Here is a 27,683-nt window from a genome sequence, read left to right as displayed (position 1 = left end):
CTTGGGCCTCTCCCTCCCAGGCAGGATCTGCGGCCTGATCCTTTCCCCAGGACTCTGGGCCCGATGCCTCTGAAGAGCTTGAAGGGACCTGTATCCCCATGGAGCTGGGCACGTCGAGCGTGAGTGTTCAGCTGGACCCAAAGAAATCCCAGGCAGCCTCGGTTCAGTTATACATTTTATTCTCTAGTAGGTACAATACTAAAATAAACACAAATTAAAAAAAAGTTTTATTAAAACAAAACTGTACAAAAAAGCAGTATACTACATTTTAATTACAGAACAGTCTACTGTCCAAAAGGCACTAATCCAGAATAGGAGATACAATGATACAGGACTCATTGGAACTATTTTAATCAATACAATAGAGCACTTGTTTCTCTGATCGCTGCCACCCAGAAACAAGCGCTTCCCGCTACAGTCATCACACACTGTGGAGTCCGAGTCCTACGGGCGAAGCTGCAGTATCACTCTCCCTAGGGCAGCTTCCGCGAGGGCACGGTGCCCGGCCCCGGCTGGGGGTCCCGGGCGGGCCTCGCAGCCACTGCCCCCCTCTCGCATTTAGCACCGGCAGAGTGGGTTTGGTAATGCTCTGGGACCAGGCTGGGGTCTGGCTGCGGAGCAGCAGGCGGCGTGGGGCCACCTGATCGGAGAAAGGCAGCGAGGACCTGGAGCGGGGCGCTGTGCCAGCTGGAGCCACCTGCTGCTGCCAAGGGAGGTGAGCGGCCCTGTCCTGTTTGGGGCCAGCCCGTGGCCCTCCTCACGGACGCCGAGCAGAGCCTTCCTGGAGGGAGCCAGGGCTCGTGTAAGGGCAAGTTGATGTCTACAGGCAGCAGGCCCCGAGCCCGCCCGGCCCTCGAGAGTCACGTCCCTCCCTCTGTGCCACCTCGGGACCGCGCGGGTGTGGCTCCGCGGTGAGGCGCTGCGCCCCGCTCCCTCTGTGCCGAGCGGCCGAGACAGATCTCTAAGGCCCAGACGTGGTTCTCTCTGGACTCCGGCCCTAAGGAAGAGAGATACTGCAGCTTTCCAAACAGTGTCATACACAGAAGACGAAGACAGGCATCTGATGTTAACAAAAATAAGTAACAAAGAAATAGGAGTAAACCAAATCTCTTCTCACAGCATCCTATACTACATCCTCCTTCTGCTTAGCAGAAAATTGTACGTACACAAAAATACAAATACACAATTTTGTAGAACAGTCTGATTTTAATATATTTATATATATTTATATTTATACGAGTGGCAGGTTAGTTCATTATATAGAGCTTTTTGCACTTTTGGCTCATATGCAACAAGGCTTATAAATTCAGCTTTAGCTTTCATTCAGGTTTTATAGCTTTTGAACAATTGTTTTCACATTTAAAGCAGCATCCAATTTGCACTAGGATTTGTGGTGATTACAGGAGACGGGTGGCGGGCGGGCTACATTCCAGTGTGTGGCGCGGAGGGAGGGTTCCGTGACAGAGCTTACCGTGGTGACCCTTGAGGTAGACTGAACACCTTACAGCAGACTCAGACACAGGTGTGACGCCCTCAGGGACACGTGGTGCGCGATGGGGCCGGAGACCAGAGGAGACGCCGGCGGGAAACACCGAGACAGACACAGCAGCCACGGCGGGCGTGCGCGGCCGCTCTCGGACACTGGGCTGTTCGCGGATGCTGAGCGCACGCAGCCTTGAGAAGCCGACGCAGGCCGGCGCCCACGGCTTGGCGTGTCCTCTGCGCCAGCCCACGCCCAGCCCTGCACACACGGGACAAGCGCACACGGCACGAGACGGAACCGTTGCTCAGCGCCCTGCCCTGGCTGCAGTGAGTCCAGGGAAGGGACAAGCGGCCAGGCCCTCCGCCGCCTCTGCGTCCTCCCTAGCCCAGGGCCTCAGCTACATTCTTCCCTGCTCAGTCGCACGGGGACAGGCGGGCCCTGGCCACAGGGGCGCTCTCCTCTCCGTGTTGCCACCTTCTCCCCCGCTGCCCTGCTCTCTCCGAGGCAGAATGCACTCGCCCACGCGTGTCACAGGCCAACGTTGGGTTACTCATTGTCTGAACAAAAATGCTGGGTTATTAACGAAAATAAAGTGCCTGGGTATGGATTGTTCCATTTGCAAAACCTTTTAACACACCCACAAATCATCTGCGTGCTGCTGGCGGTGGGATCTGAACAAGTGCAGCGTCATCTGTCCTGTGCTCACCGTGTAACGAAGGCCCCAAACCTAGGTCAGACCTACATGACCTTAAAAAGCAAACCCCCTCACTCATCTGCGGCGATGCACGAGGATCTGGCGAACACCTCCTGATGGCGGCTGCGAGCAGGCACCCTGTCCCCCGGGGCACAGCTGGGCAAGTCATGCTCTGCCGTGTCTGGGCGCGTCGCCACCGCTAGGAGACAGGCTTTTGGTTTGAGTGGTCCTGTCTCCTGCCTTCATGGCAGCCACCGAGCCCCTGCTAAGCGGGCTCCTCAAAGCTATGAACCAAGACCAACAACAGAAGAGCTGGGAGCAGTGACGGAGCCACCTGACACGCTGAAGAGCTCCCCCAACTCCTGGGCTGGGGCCGCTCCGCCTGCAGAACGGCAGGGATACTGGGGGGAGCCCAAGCCTACCCCAGGGCCAGGCAGGGGGAGGGGGGAGGGCACGGCGGGGCAGGCTAACTGGCAGGATCCAGAGGTCTGCAACTTGCTTAGGCACTTAAACATAAACAAGAGTCATCCTGGGAAGGTGCTGCTCTCTGCGTGACCACAGCGGGGGAGGACAGGCGGGCGCAGGCGATCGGAGCAGGCTGCAGGCTCCACCAGGGGAAGTGACTGCCTCGGTCTCAGCATCTTCCATCAGGGGGTGTCCCACTGCTGGCCAGGGTGGGCGTCAGATGCCAGTGGTGGCCAAGATGGATAAGGGGCCACTGAGGCGGCAGGCTGGGACCCTGAAGGTATGCACAGGGCTGCAGGAGGCGCAGGTGACGCCCACGTGCTGTCGCATGCTCAACTCGAGGAAATGACTGGGGAAAGCAGGGCCTTCAGAGCGGGGTTTGGCAAAACCAGATGTGAAGAAGCCTCGCCAGCACTCAGGCGCGTGGAAGGCGTGCACCCGCCCCACCCGCTGTGGTTTTGTTTCCCTGGTGCCCATGTTTAGAGATGCGAGAGGCAGGGGTCACCGATTCCCACACAAGGGCATGGGCGCCAAGGCCAACCGGAAGGAGGACGCTTCCTGGAAGCCCGCATCGAGCTCTCCTCTCCACCCACTCTGCTGTGGGCTGCCCGATGCCCTGGCGGCTGCAACACCCGCGGGAGCTGGGGAAGCTGTTTACATTAAGAACATTAACGCTTGTTTTGTTTTCCAGCTTAATAGCTGCAGTGAATGGCGCAGTGCAAAGTGACCCTCACGTTTATGCTGGGCTCTTACTTCCAGTAAAGCAAAAATGGGGACGCTTTCTGTGCTCAAAAGAAGCCAAACACCAAACAGCAGGACTGAAGTTCAGACTCAGCCCGGAAGCACTGGGAAGACGCCGACATAAGGGAGGCCGCATGCTGAACTCAAGTCCCGAAAACTGTCTCTGCCGTGGGCCCGCAGGCTGCGCCCCACTCTGGGTCTCCTGGCAGCCAAGGGTGTAGAGAGCAGAGTCCTGGTCAGCGCCGGCAGGAAAGGCACGGTACGTGCTCCCCTCCGGACGAGGGTGTCAGGGGCCCCCGAGTGAGGGCTTGGTCACAAAAACCTCACTAGCCAGCTATGTCCCAATGAGTCTTCGACCCCAACTTACCACCCAGGGGGTTCCCTCATGGGGACAGCTCCAAAGCTGTGGCTGTTTCTCTTGTACTTTAAGGATGCCTATCAAGATAGGGGAGGGAGACAGAACAGAAGCAACTCTTATTTTTACAGTAAGAGGAAGAGGTAGGAGGGAGGGATAGAATTTTCAGAGAATCTTCAGGGAAGCTCAGAGCCTAAGTCCCTTGTCCAGTGTCCCTGACCAGTAAGTCACTGAGCCTCCAAATGGCCCAGGGCTGGGCAGCCTGTTCCATCCTGGACTTTGGATACGAGAAGGCCCTAGGCTGGACTGAAACCTGGACTCGCGGCCACGCAGCTGCTCCCGTGGACCAGGTGAGGCTTGCGATGAGCAGACCCAGCTATGACAGGGCAGACACTGACAGCACCGGGGCGTCGACCTGTTCCCACAGTATCCCACCCGGCCATCGTCACTACTGTGGAGGGAACAGCAAGAGGAGTGGAAGGCACAGCAGCACACTCCGAACACAAGCAGGGTGCCTAAGGCGACAGCAACTGCGCCCTGCTTCTCACTGTACTACTGGGCTACGAGCGTGGAGTGCAGGGGACAGTCGTCCCTTTGGCCCCACACGGGTGACCACCACCTGCGGTTCCCTCATGCTCCAACACAGCCAGGGGCTTATGTCCCCACATTTCACACCTCGCTGGCCAAGTAGGAAGACTCAAGGTGGTCCGTGGAGGATGCAAGGTGGTGGGGTCTGTCCTCTTCCAGCTCCCCTCGGAGGGTGAACAGGCACTGGTGGCCACGGCCTGCTGTGGCTACAGTGGCACTGCCGGGGACGGCTGCTCGCCTGTCTCCCAAAACTGATTTAGAATGGCAGCGTCTTCAGACAGTCTTACAAGTACAATTGGCTTCTGGTGTTTTCTCCCCAAAACTAAGTATTTCATGGTGAGCACAACGTATGTTGTCATTGATTCTGGTCAGGTGGTTTTTCCATGGTGGGACAGGGCCGCTGCTGGTAAAGAAAACTGGGCGCAGGAAGTTTGGGTCACAGTGCCCCTGGGGACACGGGGAGGGCAGTGTCTCCACCTCCTCTCAGTGGCAGCACATCCCGAGATGGCACTCTCGTTAGGGGTTCCGACTGCAGCACGGATCCTGCATCCTCTGGATGTGAGCAGACCAGGGAACGTCTGCTGGCTTCTTTAGAGAACGCCCCACGGTCACCAAGTTAGCGCATGTGCTCAGTTCTTGGTCTCTACCTGGTAAGTGGCCTTTAGGAGAGGAGCCCTGCGTGGACACAGGATCTGTCTCTAAACCAGCGAGCCTACTATTCCACTACAGGCCTGTGGGGAGGAACACAGCAAAAGGAAGCCAAGGCCCGAAACAGTCTCCTGAGCGCCGAGTGGAGGAAAAGGAGGAGGAGGAGGAGGAAGAGGAGGAGGACACTTCTAAACAAGCAGCCTCTCAGCAGATAGAACTGTAACCCGCGCTTCCGGCAGCCCAGGGTTCCTGTGGATGTGGAAGGGCAAGACCTGTACCAGGGCAAGCAGCAAAGTAAGAACAAAAGCCAGAGCTGTACTTTCCTCAGTGGCTGCTGGCCAGGCCTGAATGAGCAGCCGGGGAAGGGCAGGAAGCAGGTGGCAGGAAGTGGTGAAGGCGCCTTGGTGCTGTTGGTGCCGCCACGCGCACCTGGATGAAGGCTCCTGCGAGTGATGGGGGAAGAAAACGGCACCACCGTATGCTAGAGAAAGGCTGGCGAGCGAAGAAGGGGTGCTGCCCAAGGGCACCTCAGGATGACAAGGGGGGCCATGACCGGGGGACTGTGCAGGTTTGAGGACATGTAGGGAGGACAGGGAACGAGAAGAGGACTCGTGAGCACCCGGACACAGCACGCTGCGAGCACAACTGCAGAGGGAGCTGACGCAGGGAGGGTGGCACCTGGCCGGCAAGAGTGGTGTGAGGAAGGCCGGGCACACTCTCACGGGCCTTGACCGCAGCACAGAGCAGCTCTGCGCCCCCGCCAGGCCCGGGGGAGGTCACAGCCTGTGTCCTTGTCAGGCCGTCTGCTCTGGAGCTTAGATCCAGTGAGGAAGACGCGGCGCAGCTCCCGCGAACTGCCACTTGGTGAAGGGGACGGCAGGGGAGACGCTGAGGGGCCCGGGAGAACTCTGAAAGCCCGAGGTGCGTGGGGGAGCAGACGCGGCCCCGCAGGCCCGCGCGGAGGGCAGGGGCCGGGCCTTGGCGCAGGCTGCCTTGGCCTGGGACTCTGCCCAAGGTGGAACAGCCAAGTGGATGAGAGCGGCTTCAGAGAACTCAGAAGTCACACGGAGAGCAATAATCACGGCTTCCATTTTGGGGCTGAAATAACTCCAAATCCTTCTCTTCACTTTGAGAGAACATGAATACTATGTCATTATTTTAGTTTACCGAGTTGCCGTTCCAAATGTTCTTGGGAGCATTAGTGCTAAAAGGGAACAAGGGATGGGAGCTCTGCTATTTTCAATCACATAAAGGACAGAAATCCTCTTAATTATGACCATGCCAATCTACATCCTGCTAAAACAGCTAATTACATGTCAGGAGGACACTCAGTCATTCAGAACAATTGCCATTATATTTTTATATATTCATTCTGTGCCACCCCCCTCAATTACCATGGTTACAATTTGAAAAGATTCAGCCAAACCTCCCTTTGATCGCAGCACACCAATGTGAATTTGTGAGTTAATTATGGCTGTACACAGCCAGTCTTATTTAAAGGAGAGAAAACGAAAATGGAGTCGGGGGAGCCGGCCTCCCTGATTTCTCAGGCGCAGGGCGGCACGTGCACGCACACGCGCCACCTGCTGCCCGCTGCCCCACACCGCGAGGAGGGGCACACACTGAGCAAGGGACCACAGTCAGGACGGACACAAGGACGGACAGACAGGGCAAACCCGGCACACAGAGGGGACGGCAGCAGAGGACAGGTCCTGAAGTGTCCCCGGTACACTGTCCAGTGCCGGAAAGCGCCAGGCAGGTTTCACTTCAACGGCCTCCACTGGAGTTAGCTGTACCAAAATGTCAGCAATGAAAAGGGGCGACGCACACCTGCGGCCCCAAGGCATCTGCTGGCAAGACGGGAACCGGGAGCCGCCCATCTTCCCTCACCCTTCTCTCCTATATCCCTTCCTTTCCCGACTACAAAAGAGACGCAGTGCAACAGGAGACTGGGTTTCTTGGGCTTAGCTTTCTTTTCGCTATTTCTCATCCCCACCAAGACTAATGAAGGCGATACAGAAACGTCTCCATTCACAAACTTCCGGCGCTGGAGGGTGTGAAGACCAAAGCTGCACTTAAGAGTCAGACCTAACAGCAGTGTGGTCTGTGGGACCAAGAGCAGGCGCTTCTTGCTTACAGATCGTAAAGGAAGGGCACCGGAGCGGCCTGTGGACAGCACCCGCTGCACAGGGGGAGGAATTTCTGTCGTCGGCAACCGTTTCGGCGCACCGATCTCAAGAGCCTTTCCCCTGTGTGTCTGGGTTCTCGGAACGGTAAGGAGTCTGTAGTAGGCTTCAAAGATGCAGGGAGGCATCTCTGGGGCCAAGAGTGTGTAAGGAAGGCACCTGCACGACAGCATGCGAAGGGGCCACGCTCCACGCTGTCTCCGGGAAGGCCTCCTGCTCTCAGGAGGGCGCTTCCCACAGACCACTCAGCGGTTCTGGGTGAAGCAGGCCGGACACTTCGGAAACCAAGAGACAGTGGGAGGGTTTCAGGGCACACAGCTCAGCTCGCCGAGCTCAACACAGCCGAAGGTGATCCCCAAGTCCTGAGTCAGCATCTCGCTATTTAAGGAGCACACACACAAAGGAATGCTGTAACATGGCCCTGCCCAGTGCACCCCCCGCCACCCCTCCACCCACCAGCAGAGCTGCTCAGTGAGCCCAACTCTCACCTGGGAAATCTTGACAAATAAATCCGGCTCAGTAAAGCTATACATGGATTTGGCTGGTCTTGACCCAGCCGCAAGGAACACAGTAGTAAAACATTACTGATAATCACAACAAAATGACACAATCCATCAGCACTCTGGCCCAAGATTTAAATCACCAGATTAACACAGAAACCAACGCACAGCAGAGGAAGTCAGGACTATTCAATGTAGACAGAGTGCCGCTGAGCACAAGATCATCAACCACAAGAAAAGTTATTGCCTACGAATCTGTTGAGACTCACAGGGAAAAAATACTCTGGTTGTTCTCTGAACAAAAGATAAAAGCATTTTTAAAAGGCAGAGCAAGTTAAATGGGAAGACTCTTCTACCTAAATCCTTCTAAAGACCAGAAAGAGGGTGAGGACTTGAAGCTCACATTCCTAGGGCAGGGTGGCGATCAGTTGTGCAGAAGGGTTGATTCCCACAGCTGTGGGCAGAGATGAGGTGGAGGCTCAGCTGCATATGGAGCTGGGCTCCATATGCTGTGTCCTCAGACTGCTGAAGAGGGCGCTACTGAGCAGTACCCCTGCTGCTGCCAGAAGACACTCCAGCAAGGCCAACTCAAGACCAGGACATGGTGGTGCAGCACAGAGAGAACAAAGAGAAACTGTTCAGAGATGAAGAGGAAGTGACAGGAGACTGCTGATTGCGTCTATTATATTTGATGCCTAACGCTGCGTATCCAGGAGGCAAGTTTCTCACAGGAGTTCCTGAAGATGAAGGCCAAAGCAGGAGAGCTGAAACAACTGTGTCAATAAATTCTTCATAATTTATCCCCTTTGAGGTAAGAATCTATCCAGACATTGGGACTACACAGGTCCCACTGAATCAGAAGTCTTCCACAAGCTGGAGTACCGGGTTTGCATGCTTCAGTGTGAACGAGCTTCTTCCTCACCTCTGTGCAGCTGGGGTGAAAGGTACCTTAGAAGGGGCTCTCAGGCTCTCAGATTCCCTCTTCCTGTGAAGGGCCACTCAGAGAACTGAGATTGAGAGGAAATGTGTCTGATGGGATACTCCAGCACTGCCAGGTCTGCTGAAACGAAGCAAAATGTCTGCACAGTACTGAGCGGCACTCGATGGTGTCAGCCACCCTGCTGCACTGCCCGCCTGCTCCCGCCCACGGGTGGAAACTGCCTTGGATGGGTACCTTTGTGAGGGGGGTGGGTGGGAGGCTTGCACATCTGATCACAGTAATTCAATTACAGTATCTTTAAATAACAATAACAGATGAATTACACGAATAGACCCCACACTTTAAAGAACCTTCCTTGACTAGAAAGGAACAAAACTCCAAGAGTCCTCTGGGACCTGAAGCACAGAAAGAGGCGAGAGCAGGTTCAGAGCCACCAAGAAGCACGGGATGTGATTTTTAAGAGTCTGGCTTTTCTCTTCAGTGATGGAGCATTTCGAGGATTTCTATTTTAATACCACACCTAAAACCTGAAAAGGCTCAAGGAAAATCTTCCCATCTGAAATACTAGAAACCAAACAGTGGCAGGCTGTATTCACCATTATAAAAACTAAGGTGGTCCGGGCAAGACAGAGGGGAGCCAAACCTGGTGATGACAAATAGAAAACCAAAAGAAGTGTTAAATCTTGACCCCGAAGATGTTCATTCTCACACCTGGTGAAAAAGCAAAGAGCAGCTGGCGGTCTCTGCTAGTCCCCAGAGCTGTGGGCAGATGTCCTCCCTCCATCCCCACCGGCTCAGCACCGCATGTTGTGCCTGGGCAGCAGTGCCCCGAGGGGTTACACTGCCAGCCCGGCCGGCGCTGCCTGCACAGACGCCAACTCCTCCTTACTCTCTGGTGCTTTTTCATCCTCAAAGGTCTTAAAACAGCAAAACATTTTAGCTTTTCTGTGGCAATCACTGGATTTCTTTACAAACTGCAGCTGTCTTAGCAGTTTGGGTCTGCTCCTTTAAAAAGACTACCAAACAAATGACACTAGGAATCCCATCCTAAAGAAGCTATCAATTATAATAATCTCCTGACAATAAATCATGCATGTGGTTTGTCAGAGAATGTTTTTTCCCTCTCCGTGTTCTTTCTGATTCATCTGAGAATAAGCAGACAAAATGCTACCAAAATGGAAAGATATATTTCTTCTAAGTAAAATAAGAGGAAAGAAACTCTCACAATTGAAATAAAAAGTACAATAAACAGAGAATGAGTAGGAGGAGTGTGTGGGAGGGGGCTCATTCCTGAGAATAACAAATGCTACTCTTGAATTTGTTGGTTCAAGTAATACAGTAACACAGAAAAGACGGCTCTGTTTCACTTCAACTCTTGGAAGTTGGGGAAAATATGTACATTTCCCCCCTGAAATCCACGGACGGGGCAGGACCAGGCCCCGCCTTAACTCTTAAGTACAGACATAGGAAGGTAGCATACTCATGCCCTCACAAAGACATCCACAAGCACAATGTACAGCCAAGGGAATGATCACATCAGTGCTGCCTTAAGTGCAGAGACCAACTAAAAACTGGCCGCTATTCAACATCCCAACGAGAAAGGGAGCAACACGGAAGGCCAGTGAGCCTTTCTCAAATTAGGTTGAGCACATTTGGTGAGGGTGCGGGGGTGTGAGGAAATGGCATCTTCCTTCTACCTCAGACTGTTTCAGGTAATGGACAGAAAGACAGAAGTCTCGCGTAACAGTCTGCCCAGCCTTCCCCTAAACGAGGCTTCCTCAGACACACAGAGGAGCGATGGAACCCGGCAGGAAGTGCCCGGCTGTTGTGCCTCTTCTGCCACCCCTACCGCTACGCTGAAGGCTGTTTTTTTCTGACCCACAGTTACAGTGTGTCATTTAATCGGATACCAGGAGATCATTTTCATACAAGGCCAGCAGATATAATTTTCTTTGATGCATGAATAGTTCATCATTTTGCTACTAGATGACAAGGTGATCACAGGGTGACTTTATAACGCAAGTTCACTGTTTGGTATTTTGAGTTCTCAAAATGAAAAAAAGATTTATCAAATATAAATATCTTTAAAAAGTAACAAAAGTGCTACATATGTGATCAAGGAAAAAAATTCCATTAGTTACTGCCGCATAAAGTAGATTAGACTTTACAAATATTACCACATCCATTATCAATATGGCTTCCAATTATTAAATAAATTGCCTGTAGCAATATAGCTTCTCACACCTCTACAAGGACAGAGTAAAGAGAACAACAAAGCAGTCACATCCCGCTGTATCTCGCACACCCACCATGGAAGTGGTGAATGTCCCCTGCTTTTTTCTGCTCCCGTTTAGGCAAGTGTTTGCATCTGTGATAGTCAAGTCAGCAAAATCCCCTAAGTCCTCTATCGACTCAGACTGAGGGGGCTTCTGTTAATGGATACAGAGACTGTGTCCTTTTACTCATTTCTGACCTTAGCTCCATCCTTGAAAGACTTTTTGGTAGCAGGGAAAGGGGACACCAGGACAACCTCCAAGGCTTTTCCAGGCAGGCACTGATAACTGTGCCACGGAATGTACAGTGGTTCTGAGGACTGGACTTAGCATCCGTTAGACATTCAGCTCATACTTTTTTCCAATGCTCTCAAGCTGGGTTTTGTTTTTTCGTAACTTTTTTTTTTTTTTTTGTCTTTTTTGTTTTGTTTTGAATCATGGTCCCAAAGGCAGAAGGCAGTATTTTATCTACTAGGTCACACAGCTTGTGAGAGGAAAGCATGTCTGTGTCAGGCATGTTAACACCAACCAAATCTGAGCTCGAGTTTCCATGGACATTCTTAGCACAGCACCCAAAGAAGTGTAATCTAGCCACAGTGTGACTATATGAGGCACGGCTTATTGCAGCTGAAATCAGTGAGTCTCACGCTGAGGTGGGGTTCTAGTGTTCCTTTTGCTCTGGATACTCCCCAAGTGGTGTCTGTCAATCCTGTGCCACTGCCTCAGCTTGCATCCTATCAGTCTGGGGAAGGAAAAGGGGTACAGACTAGTGTTACACGTATCTAAAGGTACCCAAGGTTTTACACATAGCCTAATACTTGAGAACTGAGGGCTACCTAAATACCTGGAAGCACTTTCTTGGAATGCTAAGACGGAGCAGCAAGATTTTCTAGCCTCGGGGGCTGGGAGAGGGAAGTCTGGTTGGTTGGTTGGTTATTATTTACTGGGAATTAATACTGAGAGAGTATATGCAAAGGCTGAGGGCACCATGCCATCTTCACAGAACAAGACCCTAACGGCTACCTGACATACAAGAAACTGCAAGTTATACTGTAAGAACACATGTTAAGGACCAAGGAAAGTCTGCTAAGGTGCTACGTCTAAACTAAGTTAACTTGTGTCTAACCCTCCCTGATCAGTCATCATCCAGGGCCTCTGTCTTGATTTCGTTGGTTCCTTGTCGGGCCAATGCCAAGATAGTATGGTTGACTGCTGCCATTTCCACAGCTAACGAGATGGGGTCTTGGTGGTCACTATGGCTCGTACTATCATCCTAGATGTGCAGAAAGAAGAAACTAATGTTATTAGTGGACGGTACAGTCCTCCAGCTCACAGAGGCATGCAAGGCACGGGGAGGCAGAACACGCGTGGAGGAAAGGATGAGCACCTCATGGCAGAGTGGAGGTGAACTGTATTTAAGTAGACACTGAATGGATATCGGTTCAGAGACTCCTGTTGACATTTTTATGATTAAACAGGTTAAAAGAACTTAAAAATGCTTTTTCTAAGAATTTTACTCATTCTGTCAAAAAGATTGCTTGTGGTGATCAAACCTGGACTGACTCATATAAAGCCAATAATTTGGATCTTCTGTTGCAACAAATACAGCATGAATCATTGTAGGCCATCCTAGTAAGCTATTAAATTCTGGACTTACACTTACAAATAGGTTATTAGAATCTATGGTATTTCTCTACTGTACTGTGAAAGCTACAGGCACCAACATCTTAGAGAAGGGAAAACAAACAAACCAACCAACACCAGGAATTCTCAGTTCTGGGAGACAGGTGTTGCTGCCGAAGATGACTGTGGAGAAGGTGTGGCCTGGTGGAGGCCTGCAGGCCCTGACTTAGTCACACCTCTTCTCCCTCAAGGTGAGTGCACTACACAATAAAGGTGTGAAGAAAGCTGGTGTCACATAAGGGGTGTGTTTCTCACCTGTCATACCTTCAGGGAAACTGTGTAGCAAAGAGTTTGGGAAAGGGCAAGTCCCTAGTGGGGGAAGCATGGGATGTGCTGCCCTCAGGGTATCCGCACAAAAGGATGGAAAAGATCCAGCTATACTGGGTGACTGAAAGCTAACAGGAATGTTACAAACTAGAAAGACAAAACATTCTCTGAGTACAAGGTAGGGCTACGACTTGGAGACCTAAGAGGGGAAAAAAGTAACCCTTGAGGCATTTGTTTTATTACAGTGTTCACAGAATAGTCTTCAGGATTTAAAAGGGGATTTGCATGGAATTCCACTCACAGACTGTCTGGGTACAAGCGGATAAACATGCTGTCAAGCAGCTGGGAGGCAGAAGAACACAGTGGGCTACATTTATAAACTAGCTGGCTGAGGGGTCGGGAAAACGACCACAGGAAAGAGCAAAGGCTTTCTGGCTGGAGTCTGAGGAAGAGACCATATGTTGCCCAGGCTTTACAAATGGAAATGAAACTTAAACTCTATAAAAATTGCAATGAAATCTGTCAACACATCTGTGGGGCTAAAGCTCCCACAGCCATAGTTACTGAATTACTCCATGCAGTGGCTACAGTTAAATACATTTTTCCCCAAGCAATGCTGAATAGGACAGGCGAGATGAGCAGGCATGCGGGTGCTGTATGAGGATGCGAGTGTCAACGTGCCAGAGACGGGAGGAACCACTCCTCTGGGCACAGGGTTCTCACTGCAATGGGGCCGGAGTGGGTGGGCCTTCCATTGTGCCCTGCTCCAGTACATGTTTAGGCAGGGGTCACAGCTGCCCAGCTGCCCCTAGTGCTTCTCAAACACTGAGTGTGTGTGGTGAATGGTGTAACTTGCTTGTTTGGATCAGATCCTCCTCTCTTCTTCTACCTTCTCTGCTTCTCTGCCTCCCTCTGAACTTCTTCCCTCCTCCTCCTCCCCATTGCGTACTTGCCAAGTATCCTGTTGTATGACAATAAATCCATGTGGGTGAATAGCAATTTCTCAAAGTCAACAGGACAACTGAATCTTACCACATTCCCTTCAAATTACATGACAATCTAACTAGACACATGAGCAGAGTGGAGGGACACCGACTGCTTCCCCGCCCCTCCCCCGCCTGGTACCCCGCACCCACGGCCTTCACACGCTGTCACCCTGTCCCACTGCTCAGTCCCAGGAACCTCAGCCCGAAGCCCAGTGGCTCACCTGCTCAGAGTAGTCATTCCCATCGACATCATCGCTGTTGGAATGGCCGCCCGGACTCTGTACGTCTATCCCATGACTCTCCAGGATTGCTGCTTCTTCGACAAAAGCAAAAGCAAAAGCAAATATACCTTATCATAATGGCCACAGCACAATTTCTGTGTTGAGGGAATAGGAATGTAATGAAATAAAAACCTATATCCCTTGACACTGTGACATCTTGGTTCTCTCAGACTGCAGATGGATGAAATTCAAATGCACACAGCCCGGGGAAACACCCCCCCCCACCCCACTTGGAATCTCTCTGCCCTGCATGTTACACTGTCTGCCTTACTGTGCGCTATCTCATACAGTTTGCTAACTACCTGAATGGCTCGCCTGTCTAGGTGTTCTATAAAGCATTTGAGAATTGTAGTGATGAAATGGAAATATACTTATTTAATGAAATGTAACTTCAGAAGCTTAAAACTAACCCCCTACCCCTATGTCAACAATTCAGATTTTTTTGTGTGTGTGTGTCCTAAATGGGAAGAAAGGCTTTATTTCTTGCAGTTTAGTTATATTCATAGTTCTCCTTGGTGCCAGTATTTTCTCCATTTTTCCAGCTTTATTAAGGTATACATTACAAATAAAATTGTATATATTTAGCTAAATATGGTGGCATACACCTCTAATCCTGGCACTCTAAGGAGGCTGAAGGAGGAGGATCACCACTTTCAGCTCAGCTGGGGCAACTTAGCAAAACTCTGTCTCAAACAAACAAACAAACAAAAAGGACAGGAGATATAGCTCAACGAGAAGGCCCTAGGTTCAATCCTCAGTTTTTAAAGGACAGGTATATATTTATGGTATACAATAAGACATTTTGAGGTATCTATACATTGTGAAATGGTTAAAACCAGAATTCAAATGTCTTAATATCCTTTTTTGCAGTGCTGGGGATCAAACGCAGGGCCTTGCACATGCAAGGCAAGCACTCCATTACTGAGCTACACTCTTAGTCTTTTAAATGCTCTTTATCATTGCCCTCTGCTGTGCTCCTAGTCCATTCCAATTCTGTTAATCAAGTGTTACCTGCTACCTAAGCCAGAGTCCAGTAATAAACAAGCTTAGACCATGTCACAGTTCCTCTCTAAACCTTACAGGAATCTTAAATGTGCGCCACAGGGTAACCAATTGCTCAGGGTCTATTTAATTCTATATTTTAGGATGTTAAGAACAATGAGTTTTATAAGTAACAATGTCATTATCATTACAATATAAATAAATAATACTAACTTTGGGTTATTAAAAAATGAAGAACAAAACCATGATTCTTTTTAGGCTTACAAGTTAGGATAATTTAAACCTACAGTTCTTAAACTGAAGTCACTCCTAAAATAAACGATGTCTGAAATGTTCTCGCAAGAGAAAGTAGCCACTCTGATACATTACCGATATTGGCTCTCCTCTTGATCTCCTTCCGTCTATTAGCAAACCAATTATATACTTTCAGGGAGGTAACTCGTTCCAGATCGGATAGTTTTTTGCCTGTGAATGCACGCAATAAAAATCAGGTGATCTATATCTGGGACTCAAGAATGAACTAGTTTTAAGTAATAACATTTTAAAGTTGCTTCTGATTCCATTTATTAATGAAACAACAGATACATGGGGAATTTTTTATGCATTATCTTCTACTTTGTACACACCCACAAGTGAATACCCAAATAGCAACTAATAACACACTTCAATTCAGAAAGCCACACACAACATTGAAGAATTCCACACAGTTTACTAAGGTGCCAGATCAAAGTAGCGTGATAGTATCAGGGAGGCTTCATTCATTAGCACCATTCTACAGGGACACACTGTTCTTTTTAAGGCCTTGTACTAACTAGTTTCCTGGAAGACCAAAGGCCCTGTGACCATCCTTTCTCTGACTATGCTGGAATACAAAGTACCACTCGAACCCCATTAGATTTCTGTCTTCTTTGATGTCACAGGTGATTTCTTATGGAGTAACATGCTTGCCAGTAAGGACCTACCTGTAGCATTCCCTCCTTTTCTGTCTTTTTTTGTTTCTCAGCTTTTAATCCACAGGGGATAGAGAAACCAGAAAACAGATCTGTTAGGGTCTCAATGATATAAGCGTAAAGAGATTTCCAGGGAGACTTCAAGTTCCTGCATGGCTTTTGGCTTGTATAACACACGGTAGAGATTCTTCTCACACATGTGTGGGTGTGGCTGGGTTTGTACAGTGCATACGGCCAGAAAGTCTGGCTTCTGGACAAGGGAAAATAAATTTCTGCTTCACTGTTATAAAGCACTGATACTTTTGAAGACAGTCTTCCAATTATGCAAAATAACTGGCCAAAGAGAAACCAATTAGATTATCTTAACTGAGAATGGTTTTCTAGTAACAAAACCTGTAAAATGTGAAAGAGTATTCAAGTACATGAAATAAGGTACACACGAAATGCGTAAGTAGTTCTGTTGACTTGCACAGGACATCTGTATGTGTTAGCGTACCTAAGTTTTTCCTACCTAAGCAGAAGTTATCCCAGTGTCAAGAGAATATACAAGCCAAGTCCAAAAAGAATTCCTTCCCCAAAAAGGAATATAGAATCACACAATTTATAGCAATTGTAAAAAAAAAAATCTATTTTAATCTTTTTTATTAATAAAATTTCCTTAAATATCTCAAACCGTGAAATTATTCTGGAATTCATATTTATACTAAAGTTTTAGAAACAATTTCTACATGAAAAAAAGCAATTTTAAGGTCTGAAATGTTATGCAGAGCCACTCTCAGGAAACACTCTGGCTGTGAGTGTGCAGCAGTGTCTCTCAGAAGCACTGTATGGTCAGGACAGCCCACAAGACACGAGTGGGAGATTCTGTCCTAAACGCAGAAATGTAACTGAGCAGCAGTGCAAAGCTGCGTGTGCCTCCTTACCTGGCTTCTGTATAACTGCATTGCAAGCATTTGCAATTTCTTCTCGCTTTGCTTCATCTGGGTATTGATTCTCATTGAAGTAACTGTAGAGGCAACCAATACAGACATACCTTTCACTTTTTTTAACCTGTGCCATTAAAACACCAACTCAATGACTAGCAAGTTCTTAAGATGTAACATTTGAATGTGTAGTCCAGGTTGTCCAATACAATTTTCTGCAAGATAAAAACGGTCTCTTCTGTGCTGTTCAATATGGTAGCAACTATTCACATAGGGCACCAAGCACTTGAACTAAGAAGCAGATTTAAATTTTCACTAATTTAAATTTAAATAGCTACATGTGATTAGTGGTTATTATACACAGTTACACTTCATTAAAAGATGACATAAAAATTATTTTTGATACATATGAGTGGTTAAAGTCAGAGAGTCATGTTACTGAGGCACCAGTAACAATAGGACTTTTTTGGTCACATTGTTTATAGTAACAAAAATTGGAAATTTCCCAACTGTCCAATAACAGGAGAATGGCAGAACAAATTATGGGACATCTATTTTATACACAACTATTTAAAAATGACTGCAGGAAAAAAGCAAGTTAGAGCTCTGTCCATTGACTCGGAGAAATGTTTATGACATATTCTAAAGTGAGAAAACAATATGTGGAACACGCACATAAAAATACCACTATAGAAATTAAAAATTCCTGTCTGTGTGAATACCAGTTTGTATGCTTAACAGTTAGAAGAGTACATACACATCAGGCAGAAAATACTGATTGCTTGTCATGGGGGAAGGGACTTACTGGGAGGATATTCAAACATTTTATATTTCATACATTAAAAAATTAGGTATTACTTTTGTTCAATAGTACTTTTAAAAATTAGGGTTGCTGAACCTTTCCTTAGAATTATCAGACGCAGAATTATAAGGATTAGTAAGAATATTTATTACTAGTGCTACTTTTTCTGTTATTTATGAGGTTAAAAAAAAAGTCATGAGTGGTGGCGCACACCTGCATGCAGTCCCAGCACTCCGGAAGCTGAGGCAGCAGGATGCCCGTGAGTTAGAGGCCAGTCTGGACTATACAGCAAGATCCTGTTTCCTAAAACCAAACAAAATTAAAAACTACATGCCTTCAGCCTAGCAAGTTAGGATTAGAGATTCTAATCCTGGCCAGAATCCTGGCCATTCTTTCCGGGAGACCCTGTCCATGAGCCCGCCTTCGCTGTTCTCTCACCAGCACTGCACTGCAAGTCCTCCCCCATCCCAGAGGCCCTTGAACCCGACTCTTGCTGCCACTTCCTGTGCCAGCCCTCTCTGCAGAGGACACGCCGGCACTGCAGTCCTCTCTCCTTCCCACCTTCCCGTTTCTAAAACAGAAGCCCTGTAACCATCCTTGCAGTCTTGTCAACAACAGCCCTCTCTTTCTACCATATTCCATGGTTTAATTTAAGCGTTTCTTCCTATATGATTTTCTGCTGTCATTTTGGGGCTCCAGGGTTTATGTCAAGGATCTTTCTGAGCCATTCTCCTCATAACCACTAGCACAGGCATCACCAACACTTACTAGAAAGTCAGAGCCTTGGACCCCACCCCAGATGTTATCAAGATAGCCGAGTGATTCTGGACATGCAGAATCCATCTGAGATGTACCAATTACTTCATTCACTCTAAATTCACCTAAAACCATTTCACTCTTAAATCTCAAGCCCTCAAACCTACCACTGTCAATCTTTTTCGCAGATGACCTTGCCTTCTCTTTTATCAAGGCAAAGGTTATTTTATATCAGTTTAATTTTTTAGCTTCTCAACTTCTAAAGTTCTCTGGTCCATAACTTACTCGTCTCAGACCACTATTACTTGTTTCGTAACAGAGGGAAGTGAATACACCTTGTTCTTCTTTTCAAATTCAATTTCTCCACCTTTGTTTTGGATCTTGTCCCCCTTTCTTTTCCTTTTCTTCTCCTTTCTTTCTGGAATCTACCAAAATTCTCCGTGCCAGTGCAATAGTCCCATTTCACTGATTTTATGATGCGCATTTCTTCCTTACTATGATCTCTGAAGTCGATACATTTCATAACTAGTGATCTCTTAAAATTAATTGACACCTTTTTCTCCCTTAATGGTATGGAAAATAAGATACGTCTTATAGTCAAGGTCTTCTCAGATGTATGAAACATGGTAGCTGCTAAGATCCAAGGTCCCATTTAAGCAACAGCTCCGTGGCCAGTGTACCTCACTGTGATCACTTGCCATGCAAATGACTGCAAGGACTGTGACTGACACTGTACTCACCCAGGGTCTGATTAATATTCCTAATACACACCTTCTGTTCAGAGTTTCCAGTTTCTTGTAGAGGTGTTTGAAGTTGTCCCCCACACTACTGTTGCATCTTTATCTACTACTGCGTCCATATATGCATGCTACAGCCCAGGACAATGAGATAACCTTGTAAACTCTTTGTTATCTCTCTCTTTCTACTGCCTGTACATCTTTTTTGCCTTCCCCCAATGTGTATTTTAATGCGTCTTTCAAGGTATAGCTAAAACATTACTGTTGGCCTGTCAAATGCATTTTCTCTACACTATGAATCCCACAATATCTCATCTATTCTTCTCTTACATCTTAGTTGTTCTTCTAAACATCTCTCTTACTACATAGAAGGTGAGGCCATGGGGAAGGCTGACTCAACCACATCTGCCCTCCTCTTTAGTGCCGATCCCGCAATCATAATAAACGAAATCACCACCAACCCAGTGTGGGGGGCTCTAAAAGACATGGATCCCATGGCACATGGCCTACTGACAAGCAGGGGTACAAAGTTACTCCCAAACAGGTCTTAAAACACACACACTGAAGTGTTAGAAATGACCGTGTCTGGGAGCAAGAATGCCAGGCAAAGGCAGGAAACAGAAACGCTGGCAGCATTAAGACTACCTTTCAGTTTGCTTTATATACTTCTCTGCTGCACTGGTGAAACAAACACATACTATTGTTATAAATTTCTATGTGAGGAAACAGTGAAATAACTAAGAATTAGTTTAATGATTAACATAATTCTGTAAATAGTTTAACTGTTTCAAAAATATACTGGACCCAGGTAAAAAACATTAGGATTATGATTGCTTCTCAAGCGAGTAACAGAATAAACATTTTTGGAAGCTAAATTATAATTCATAATTATTCATGGTATATGTAATGTTCTATACTAGTTTAATAAAAGTTTTAAATTTCTTTTAAATCTCTCTTATAATCTAACAAAATAAACCAGAAAAGGGCAAAATTAGTAACTTTTTAAAATCAAAAGCTCAAGAAAATAAGAATTTAATATTGTTTTTTAATCATTAAGTCTAGTTAAAAAAATAATTCTTCCTCTGTTAAAGATTATTTAATTATTTATCTATCCAATCATCCATTCATTTTCTGCAACACTAGAGAATGAATTCAAGGCCTTTGCATTGAGCTACATCCCCGGTACTTTTTATGTTTTAATTTGAGACAGGGTCTCAATAAATCATTAACTTACCTAGGCTGGGCTTGAACTTGTGATTCTCCTGCCTCAGCCTCTCAGTCTTGTATTACCAAGGAATATGATACTAAGCCCAGTTCAAGATCTATTATTTTTATCATTAAAGCTCAGTTTTATTTATATAGCTCAGTTTCACAGGTGAATTCTACCAAACATTAAAGAATAACAATTCTTAAATTATCTCAGAAATTGAAGAGTATAAAGAATTTTTCCAAAGTCATTCTATAAGGCCAATATTATACTGATACCCAAAACCAGCCAAAACCACAACAATAAAAAAAAAAAAGCTACTACCCAGTATCCCTGATGAACACAGATGCAAACACCTTCAACAAAATATAAGCAAACCAAATCTAATAGTACATCAAAAAAGATTATTCACCATAGTAAAGTAGGATTCACTGTAGAGATGCAAGCATGGTTCAACATATGCAAATCAATAAACTTGCTACACTACATCAACAGAATGAAGGACAAAAATTACACAATCATCTTAACAGATGAAGAAAGGAAATTTGATAAAATTCAACATTCCTTCACGATAAAAACTGAACAAATTAGATATAGAAGGAATATATCTCATCACAAGGCCATATAAAATACATTAGCAGCTAACACTGAGTGGGGAAAAGCTGAAAGCTTTCTAAGATCTGGAACAAGAGAAGGATACCTACTTTTAGCATTTTTATTTAATATACTGCTGAAAGTCCTATGCAGAACAATCAGGCAAGAGAAGAAATAAAGGGCATCCAAATCTGGAAAACCTTAAGGGTTCCACCAACAACTAGAATAAACGAACTCAGTGAAATTACAGGACACAAAATCAACATATAAAAAGCAGTTACACTGCTATAATCCAATGTTACCTAAAAGAAAATCAAGAAAGCAGTCCCATTTACAAGAGCTACAACATAAAACTCCAGGATTACAATTAGCCAAAGAGGTGAAAGATCTCTACAATGAAAACCACAAAACACTGATAAAGTAAATTAAAGAGGGCATAAAAAAGTAGAAAGACACATTGCGTTCATGGAGTGGAAAATCAGTATTGTTAAAATTTTCATAATACACAAACTGATCTACAAATTTAATACAAACCCTATTAAAATACCTAAGATATTCTTCACAGAACTAAGAAATACAATCCTAAAATTTGTGTGGAACCACGAAAAACCCCAAATAGCCAAAGCGATCTTGAGCCAAAAGAACAAAGTGGAATTTCAAGAGAAAGAAACTAGACCCCTAATTCTCATCAGTGACAAAAATCAACTCAAAATAGATTAATGAATAAAGTAGAAGGCCTGAAGGTATAAAATTATTATCAGGAAATGTAAGAAAAACATTCAGGACACTAGAATGGATAAGGATTTTTTTTTTTTTTTTTTTAAAGACAACATTCCACTAGCCCGGGAAATAAAAGCAAAACCACACAAATAGAATTACATCAAACTACTAAACTTCTGCACAGGAAAGTAAACAACTGAAAGAGCAAAGAGACAACCTACAAAATGAAAGGATATTTGCAAACTGTACTTCTGACACGAGGGTAAAATGGAGTCTTTTATAGGTAAGTGGATGTAAACAGAGACTATACTCGTAAGCGAAATAAATCACACCCATATGCGTAAACATCATATTGTCTCATTAGTGTGAAAAAACGAACAGGTAAATAAGATCCGAAATGTACAATAGCTATTGTGAACTGGGAAGAAATTGTTCAAAAGAAGACAACTGGGATAGGAAAAGGGGAAATGAAGAAAGGAAAAAATATACATACATACAAGATAGTTAAGACTGTTATACAGCTAGTTTCTCTTAGTTCGTTAAAAAGCAAGTCTTGTGCTAATACACAAGATGAGATAGCATGCCTGTATGCTCTACTCTGAATAACTAGTAGAAAGGTGACAAAATATAATGTATCAACTATTGTAACTGTCCTAATAACCTGTTTTGAAACTCCGTCTCATTGTTTATCATTTTTTATTTTTTTTATTTTTTTGGTTTTTCTCTGGTACCGGGAACCGAACTCACGACCTTGCGCTTGCCAGGCAGGCGCTTTGCCACTGAGCTAAATCCCCAGCTCCTTGTTTATCATTTTTTAAAAGGGAAAGAACAACCTGGATGGGGGGAAAGGAGAAAAGAAGGAAAGGATATATATGTATGTATATATGTATGTATACATACACACACACAAGATCACAAGATAGCTAAGATAATTGTGCTACTAATTTCTAGTGATTTATTGGAAGGAACAGTTAATGTTTAATTGTTTGGCCAATCTTGCATTCTTACTCTGTATCGTCTTTATTGTTTTTGTGCTGTTTTGTTTTTGTGCTTGTTATTTTGGTTTTTTTTTTTCCTCTCTTTAAAATTAGAAAAAGGGGTGATATTCAGAATATGTAAGATCACATCTCTCACTCCTCCACAGACCCCATTGTGGACAATGAACTACATGTCCTAAGACAATTATCATGTTAGTCAATCTGAATTTAATGTCAGCTAAAATCTCAAGTTCCATATACACTTTGTGAAAGAGAATATGGCAATTGATTTTTTTTTTTTAAAAAAGGAAGCATCAAAGAAGGCAGTAACTACCATTACTGTTAATCGCAAAGGGAGGTTATATAAGCTCAAGCAATCTAGCTGGCACATAACAGACAACACCGGGCATGGTCACAATATACAATGTTTCAGTTAGAAAAATTTGTTATAGTAAAAGACACATTGCCATTAATCCCCCTCAAACACTTCTGCTTGCTTCGACCACATTTATTCCATCATTCTTGCCATTTTCTAAAGCAGATCTGGAAATCCTCTTTTATGAGATTCTTGGGTAAATGGTTTGAATTGATTCAGAACATCAAGGCAACTATGACAGTGCAACAAAAAACATGAAAGAAGATTTCCAAAACTGTTTCAGAAATTGGCAAGAATGATGGGATAAGGATGTTCAAAGCAAAAGGAATATTTGATGGGGGATTAGTGGCAAAATGTCATTTACTGTAACATATTTTTAAAAATTTGAACATTTACCATATTTTTAGATCATATATAAGTATCTGTTTGAATTACAAATGATTGAATAAATGAGTACAAGGAATAAATGAATGAAAGAAGGAAACAAAGGTAAAACACAGAATATACTAGTTCTAGTTAAGGTTTTTGGAGAAACCCATAATCATCTTTATCAGAGGAAAGACCACGGTGTTTCAGCATGTTGTACAATATCTTTGCCAAGTACATTTAGAAGTTTCAGTTTGTAATAAAGCTGAAAATAATTACATAAAAGTAGTGTTTTTTAAATCTATATGTAACCAATATATATATATATATCCAACAAAGTAGAGAAATAAGTCTCATGATGTTTTATTTTGGACATAAGTATTTATTTAATCACCTAAAAGTGCAGAGTCCTACTTTATACCAGACAAATGACTACAGACAGGGTGGCAAAGATGAACCAGACAGAACTTCCCAGTATAGTCACCTGGAGATACGGGTATGTACAGGAATATATTATAAAAGAAACACATTAGCTATACAAAGACAGTACTGTGGTAGCACATAAGCACTGGTATTTGGGTAAGGTGTAGCAGAAAGAGCAACGGTTTTAAGGGAAGGAAAGGTAAGTGTAGCAAGATTATGTGAGACAGGAAATAATATGTACAAAGGAGTCACCAGAGAGCTTAGAATATTCTGACAATTCAATATGGCTAGAATTTATCGGGTAGGAAATGGGGTAGTTGGGGATCAAACTGGAGAAAAAGATTGAGTCAAGATTTTAAGTACATGGAGTTAATTTTTAGGCAACTTTGGACCCATGGTTTGATGCAGGGTTATTACTCTAGGGATTAAACTTGTTTTATAGGGCAGTATAGTATCTGGTTACACTAGAGGCAGAAGCCAGATAGGCGGCTGCAGTTACAGCTTAGGAGAGAGGCTGATGTAGGCTGAGGCGCACAGGGAGGAGATGAGGCACTTTGGAATGGTACTAACTGCCTTCAAGACAGTCCTAGGAACAGCAAATACTATTTATTATTCACTTCCTAGCATTTTAACCTTTAGATTTATTTCAAAGGAATAGATATTTCTACTGTACTTACCATGTGGATAAACTGCAGGAGAGCTTGGCTGTTAGTATCTACAAAGGACCCATTTCTAAAATGAAGCTGAAGCCCCAAATGTACTTTGTATTCCATGTAAGAATGTTTATGGCCTTAAAAATTTTCTAACGCAAAAAAGAGAAAGATGTGTAAATAGAAACCTACAGGTAGCAATAAAACAGTGATAAAATAAATCCTGAGGGCACTATACTTTTACAGACAAAGGACCATGTCAGCTGAGTGATGGTATCTTCACAGGGGGAAACTAAACAATTGTTTTGTTAGACAATGACAAGGAAGAATTAAAATGAAAAGTGACAAAATAATTTACATGAGATGAAAAACCATAAGCTAGTAATAAATGGTAAAGTCCTTGAAGCACTTTCTTTTCAATAACACCGAAGTTTAAAAACTGCAGCCGGAGAACCCCTCCTTTTGTGTCTTGGTGAGCTTGCAGGAAAGACAAAGAGGGGCTCTGAGCAAGGGATATGGCCACACACGTGAATATTTTCTTCTGTGCCTTTATACAAACTATCTCTGAAGAAGAGACACTTCAATCTCATTTTGGTTATTCAAACAAGCACTCAGGATTGCCAGACATTTCCTATTACTGACAACTCAGTGCGTATTTCTTCATCACTAAGTACATTACTGGGCAGTGAGCAGAAATGGTCTCTTTTCAGAAGACGCAAAGAGGATTGCATTAAACTCACTCACTCTGGGACCTACCTGTCCCATCTATTTGCAATCATCAATATGTATAAAATGACCTTCAGTAACAAACAAAACAATTTAAGTTTTTTCCTTCCTTCTTTTGTTTTTAAATTCCAGTGGGCTGAAGGCAGAGATGAAACAAATGGGAGAACCTTCCTTAAATAGCATCTGTCTTTTGCTAATCCATAAAGGCCCAAGGAACACACTGTTTACTTACAGACCAGAATCTTTTATCCAAAGATAGCAATTCTCTCTAATGGTAGTCATACCTTAAAGTACTCCCGTGAGACACTCAGGGGCCACAGAGAAACTCGAAGGGCAGAGCTAGAAATAAGCCATGCACAGGTCTCTTCATCATTTAATCTGGACATCCAGACAATCAGGGACCTTTACTTTTATTCACTGATCAGGCTCCTCATTTGAGAAATGAGGATAAAGGTACAGATGTGCCAAGCAGGCAGGAGGCCCTGGGTTCCATCACCAGCACCCATAGTCATTAATGACAGTATTCATTAAGAGACAGAAACAAAAGGTCCCCAGATTACAGAGTGGACTAGGATCAGAGCCTCTTGGTTCCTGGTACCATGATTTTTCCACTGCTGCTTGCTAAGGAAGTAGCTGGGTATATGCAAAGCCCAGAATATGGTCTTATATGTATACGTAATTATGGAAAGGATGAAGACGAGATCACATTGGTCCTTAAGTCCATTGAGCATATCCTTACAAGAGGGGTTGGGGGTGTAGTTCAGTGGTACAGATGTGCCAAGCAGGCAGGAGGCCCTGGGTTCCATCACCAGCACCCACAGTCGTTAATGACAGTATTCATTAAGAGACAGAAACAAACACATAAACACAGAGAAGGCAATGTGGAGATGAAAATAGTCATTGGAATAATGTGTCTCCAGCCAAGGAACACCAAGAATTGTTGCCAGCAACTGTGAATAGCTGGAAGAGAGATAAGGGAGGTAGGAGGTGGTGTCTTCTCTCACAGCCTTTAGAAGGAAACAATCTTGTGGACACCTTGATTTTAGATTTCTGGCCTCCAGAATTATAGGATAATAAATTTCTGCTGTTTTAAGGCACCCAGCATGTGTTAATTTCTATGTCAGCCCTACGAAGCTAATATACTAGGTACAGAGAGCTAGTACGAAAAGAATGGCATGGTCTTACAACACAAGGTGATTCAACTACCGTGAGTGAACTTGGTATCCCCACAAAACAGATCTGGCACGTAGACTGGTATAAATTGATACTTCTATAAATAGTCTATCAAATACAAAAAAAGGCTACCCTGGTTCATTCTTCCTTCTGTAATCCAAGCTGAAGGGCTACCATAATAAATTCTGATTTCAAAGTTTTACTGAGAATTTTAGATGGGCTACCTGATAACAAACAGGGCTAAGAGATGGTTTTAGTCAGCAATTAGTGCAGTAAAATCAGTACACTAAAATTAAAATTACTGCAGAGTTGATTTTAAAAATCATAGAAAATATAAGCACAGATGCATATTTCTGTAAAACAACAAAGTTTAATGACACTAAAAAATCTGCCAGGTGGGCTGAGGGTGTGGCTCAGTGGTAGAGCACCTGTCTAGCATGTGGGAGACCATGGTTTTGATCCTGGGTTTGATCCCTGGCAATGCGAGAAAAGAAACAACAACAATTAAATAACTGCTAGAAATTGTGTTTATAAAAGAAGTATAGTAAAATGTTAATGGTATCTAGGTGGTTGACAGACAACTATAAAGTTTTTCAACTTTTCTGTTTAAACATTTTCCTAAGATACTGGGGAAAATAACCAGTAATATCACTAAAATTATTAAATCCATAAAGGTAGAAACTTTGTCCTATGCTTACAATATTTGACAATAAAAACCTAGAAAGACAGTAATTTGTAACATTAATAATAAATGGTAAAATACTAGCATCATCTCCATCAAATCAGAAACAAGGTAACAGAGACTACTATCTCTGATACCATCTTTTTCTACTGGTACAATTTACACTGTCCTAAAAGTACGACACAGTCGCTAATAAAAGACACGAAACAGAGGAAACAACTTTGAAAAAGGGCCACAAAATGATCATTTGCATATTGTACAATACCAGAAAACTGCGATAAGCTGGAAATGCCTCAGAAGTCATCAGAGTTGGGTACTAAATAAAGAAAATGAAAAATCAAAACTTTCTTGTTATGTTAATTAGTTAGGTTTAACCACTCCATGTACAGATATAAACCATAAAAACCCATTTTCCTGCCGGGTCTGGTGGTGCACGCCTGTAATCCCAGCACTCAGGAGGCTGAGGCAGGAGTATCATTTCAAGTTCCAGGCTGGGCTACAAACTGAGCTCAAGGCCAGCTTGAACTGC

At 44.7% G+C, this 27,683-nt stretch overlaps 1 protein-coding gene across 6 annotated transcripts in view; it reads right to left on the bottom strand.

Annotated features, from left to right (window-relative positions):
* Window positions 1-162: 162 nt before the first annotated feature.
* The window catches only part of Hmbox1 (homeobox containing 1), a 177,703-nt gene continuing 150,182 nt past the window's right edge, over window positions 163-27,683 (bottom strand). For 2 of the 6 annotated variants that reach the window (XM_005373788.2, XM_005373783.2), the window contains 5 exons: window positions 16,966-17,048; window positions 15,462-15,557; window positions 14,031-14,125; window positions 13,713-13,784; window positions 163-12,146 (listed from right to left, as the gene is read on the bottom strand). In XM_005373788.2, coding sequence (XP_005373845.1) covers window positions 12,009-12,146; window positions 13,713-13,784; window positions 14,031-14,125; window positions 15,462-15,557; window positions 16,966-17,048 — 484 coding nt within the window. In that variant the 3' untranslated portion in view covers window positions 163-12,008. The remainder of the gene's footprint in view (window positions 12,147-13,712; window positions 13,785-14,030; window positions 14,126-15,461; window positions 15,558-16,965; window positions 17,049-27,683) is intronic. The other 4 variants (XM_013514363.1, XM_005373787.2, XM_005373789.2 and 1 more) reach the window with 4 other exon arrangements.

Source organism: Chinchilla lanigera, unplaced genomic scaffold (genome assembly GCF_000276665.1).
Source record: "Chinchilla lanigera isolate Chin_1 unplaced genomic scaffold, ChiLan1.0 scaffold00002, whole genome shotgun sequence".
Classification (NCBI taxonomy): Eukaryota; Metazoa; Chordata; class Mammalia; order Rodentia; family Chinchillidae; genus Chinchilla; species Chinchilla lanigera.
Note: the sequence above shows the minus strand (reverse complement) of the source record. Positions and strands in the feature narration are given on the sequence as shown.